We start from the raw sequence: 3,219 nt of genomic DNA on the forward strand, positions 1-3,219 counted from the left end.
TAAAAATTACATGTACATTACGTAGTACCAAAAACTAGTATATATATATGTGTGTGTGTGTGTATATATATATATATATATATATAGAGAGAGAGAGAGAGAGAGAGAGAGAGAGAGAGAGAGAGAGAGAGAGAGAGAGAGAGAGAGAGAGAGAGAGAGAATAAGGATTCACAACACTAATATAGGTGTTATATATATATATATATATATATATATTTATCCTTAGATCAATCTAGCACCACTAAGCAAGCAAGAATCTATTCTGAAATACAAATTGAATGGTCTTTCTTTCCATAAACTTCAACTTCACTTAAAGTTTGAAATACAAATTGAATCATAAATAGAAAAACCACTATACATCTACATATATAAAAACTACGAAGGCTGGGGGGAGATTGCCTGGTCTTTGCCACCCTCTTCCTTCGGTTCCATTTGGATTATTGTTCATGAGTAAATTAAAAAAAAAAAGGGTTTTGAGTTTTAGCATGATGCTACTAATGTTGATTACCTTTTTATAGGTAAAAAGATTCGCTGAGGATGGCGCTGCAGATAATTTTTTGCTTTTTTTTTTTTTCAATATAAAGAATCATTACCTTCAATTGTTTGAGTTCAGCAAAAATTGGTTGACATTTTATCAATTAAGGTGTTTAATTGAAAAGAAAGTGTCTTTGATTGTTGGATTTTGATTGGATTGAATTGGTTGGAATCATTGTGGGAGTTTTTATGGGTTGTGTTTGTTGGATTATAAGACAAGATTGTGAGGCTTGTAATTAATTGGATTTATGTGTACTATTTATTAATATTTTTATTTTAAATTATATAAATTTAATTATTTATTAATTTAATCGAATTCATGGCATATATGAATCCAATTAATTGTGGATAAATAGATTTTGTATTTAATATTATTTAAATTTAATATTTTAAGTCTAGATTCATATTTATTAATAACCATAAATCAAATTTAAATTGTATGAATCTAATTATTTATGAATTTAGTCATTCTTCAAAATTACGATATTTATAAATCCAATTACTTGTGAATGAATATACTTAATATTTAATTGAATTTTAAATTTAACATATATATTGAATTATATAAATACTCATGAATTAAATCAAAATTATTATATTTTAGTTTTATTTTTCTCTGTTTTAATATGTTATAAAAATATAAGTTATTGGTTTTGAATCAATAAAAAATAAGTTTTAATTTTTAGTTTATGCATCAATGGAATTCCATATTGAATAAATTAGTTGATTTATTGATATTATGTATTAATTTATAAATATTTATTATTTGTTCATAAATAAAATTTCTAGTATTTATTAAAGGAGAACAGTAATCCGTGCTTAGTGATTAAAATTGATATTATTAAGACCAAAATATATCATAGGTCCCTGTACTCTTTAATTTTTAAGAATTTAATTTCTCTAATATTATTTAAAAGAATTTAATCCTTATAATATTATTTTTAAGGATTTTAGTTTAATCATTAACAATGTATAGGGATTAAATTTCTTAAAAAATAATATTATAAGAACTAAATTTCTTAAAAATAATATTATATGAACTAAATTCTTTTAAATAATACCATAAAGACTAAAAAATCGAAGAATAGAATGACCAATGACACATTTTAACTTATTATTAAATAATGTCTTCATTCTATGTATTCAACATTATCTAATTCATTCTAAGTTATCTAATTCATTATTACCAACTTAAATAAATGTAATAATTATTGTTTTTACAAAATATAATAATTTTCTTAAAACATGACAATTAATAAATGTTCTGCTATCTGTAAAATATTAACTAAAATTTTATCCAATTTAAATATAAAAAGAAAACTAAACTTTTTTTTAAAAAAGTTTTAACTCTTATTTATTTAATTAACATTTAAAGAGTATGTTATACACTTAAATTATCTCAAACTTATATTTTTTAAAAATTTAATTAACATACATGTTATTTAAGCTAATACTCAATTAATAAAAATCTAAACATTTAATTTATCGTACTTAAATAAACACACGACATAGAAAATTGAAGCAAATTTTTTGAATTTCATCCGCTGAGAATGAAAAATGTTAGGCGTTGATGAATATGATAGTTGCATAAGTAGAAGCTGAAATGAATTTGATGTTGAGATTTTCTCTCTTTGACCTATCAATAAATTGTATCTTTCTCATCCCGTAAATATCAACCAAAAATATTATTCTTCAATCTGCATAGTTTGTGAATTTAAATATAAGCCTGTTTTTTATTTACTCCTAACCTTTTGTAGAATACAGGACAGCTGAGCAACAATTGAGTATCAAATTAAACAGCTTGAAATTCCAGTAGTCTAGAGGTTTTGGAACAGACCCAAAAGCAACAACATGCTTTAAACACAGGCACGTCATTTTATTATCGTACCCACCATCTACCGCGGTCACGAGAACTGACTGAGCAAAACTCGAAAACAAGAACATCCCTGCCGAGTTGATCATCAGACACCAATCTGGTCGGAGCTAAAGGAAGTCGGCAAAGGGGACATGTAACGTTATTGTATCCAACCCATGTCTCTAAGCAAAACCTGTGAAAAACATGGCCGCATCTCAACTCACCAATCTCCTCACCTTCTGCAACTCTGAATAGGCAGACGGGGCACTGACCTGCATCTGCAAGCGCTGCAAGCGCTGCTCGCTTCCACTCGTACTCGACTGCTCTTTCCCCCCAATCCGTTTCTGCTGGCATTTTTGGAACGTAATTGTAGTTTGGGAATAGGGAATAGCAAAGCCAGAAATCACAAGCCCATTCCAATTGCGTTGCGATGAGAGTTACATATTGGGGTACGGTTGATTCGCGAATGAAAGAGGGAAGATAGCGACGCCAAACGTGAATGAAATAGAGTAGGAGGGAAGAGAGAGCAAGAGTTGAGAAAACTAGCGCAATCCCCATTTTCAACTACAATTATCCAAGTAATATGAGCGAAAGGAGTGGCATTTATAGGGAAGGTAATTTTTCCTAAGGACAATATAAATTTAATTATTTATATTCATACCGACTGCAGCCGCTTTTATGCTAAAATGCTAAACTACCATATAGATCAATTTCTCGATTTGAATTTAAAACTTTAAGATGGAATTTTCAAACTCTAATAATTGAGTTGTTCTTTTAGCAACGGAACAAAACTTTTTTTTGCTCTAAATTATTATATGATCTTAGGGTGG

The 3,219-nt window shown here is 27.9% G+C and overlaps 1 protein-coding gene across 1 annotated transcript; it reads right to left on the reverse strand.

Annotated features, from left to right (window-relative positions):
- Nucleotides 1-2,329: 2,329 nt before the first annotated feature.
- LOC111289005 (uncharacterized) lies at nucleotides 2,330-2,947 on the reverse strand. The gene has a single exon (XM_022879895.2). It carries the CDS (start codon nucleotides 2,945-2,947, stop codon nucleotides 2,414-2,416), a length of 534 nt encoding a protein of 177 aa, XP_022735630.1. The 3' UTR covers nucleotides 2,330-2,413.
- Nucleotides 2,948-3,219: the final 272 nt, after the last annotated feature.

This window comes from Durio zibethinus, chromosome 4 (genome assembly GCF_047325235.1).
Source record: "Durio zibethinus cultivar Kanyao isolate XHJ-2024 chromosome 4, ASM4732523v1, whole genome shotgun sequence".
NCBI classification, from domain to species: domain Eukaryota; kingdom Viridiplantae; phylum Streptophyta; class Magnoliopsida; order Malvales; family Malvaceae; genus Durio; species Durio zibethinus.

Coding starts and splice junctions, on each gene's coding strand:
- LOC111289005 (XM_022879895.2), bottom strand. CDS start 2,947: ATGGGGATTGCGCTAGTTTTCTCAACTCTTGCTCTCTCTTCCCTCCTA.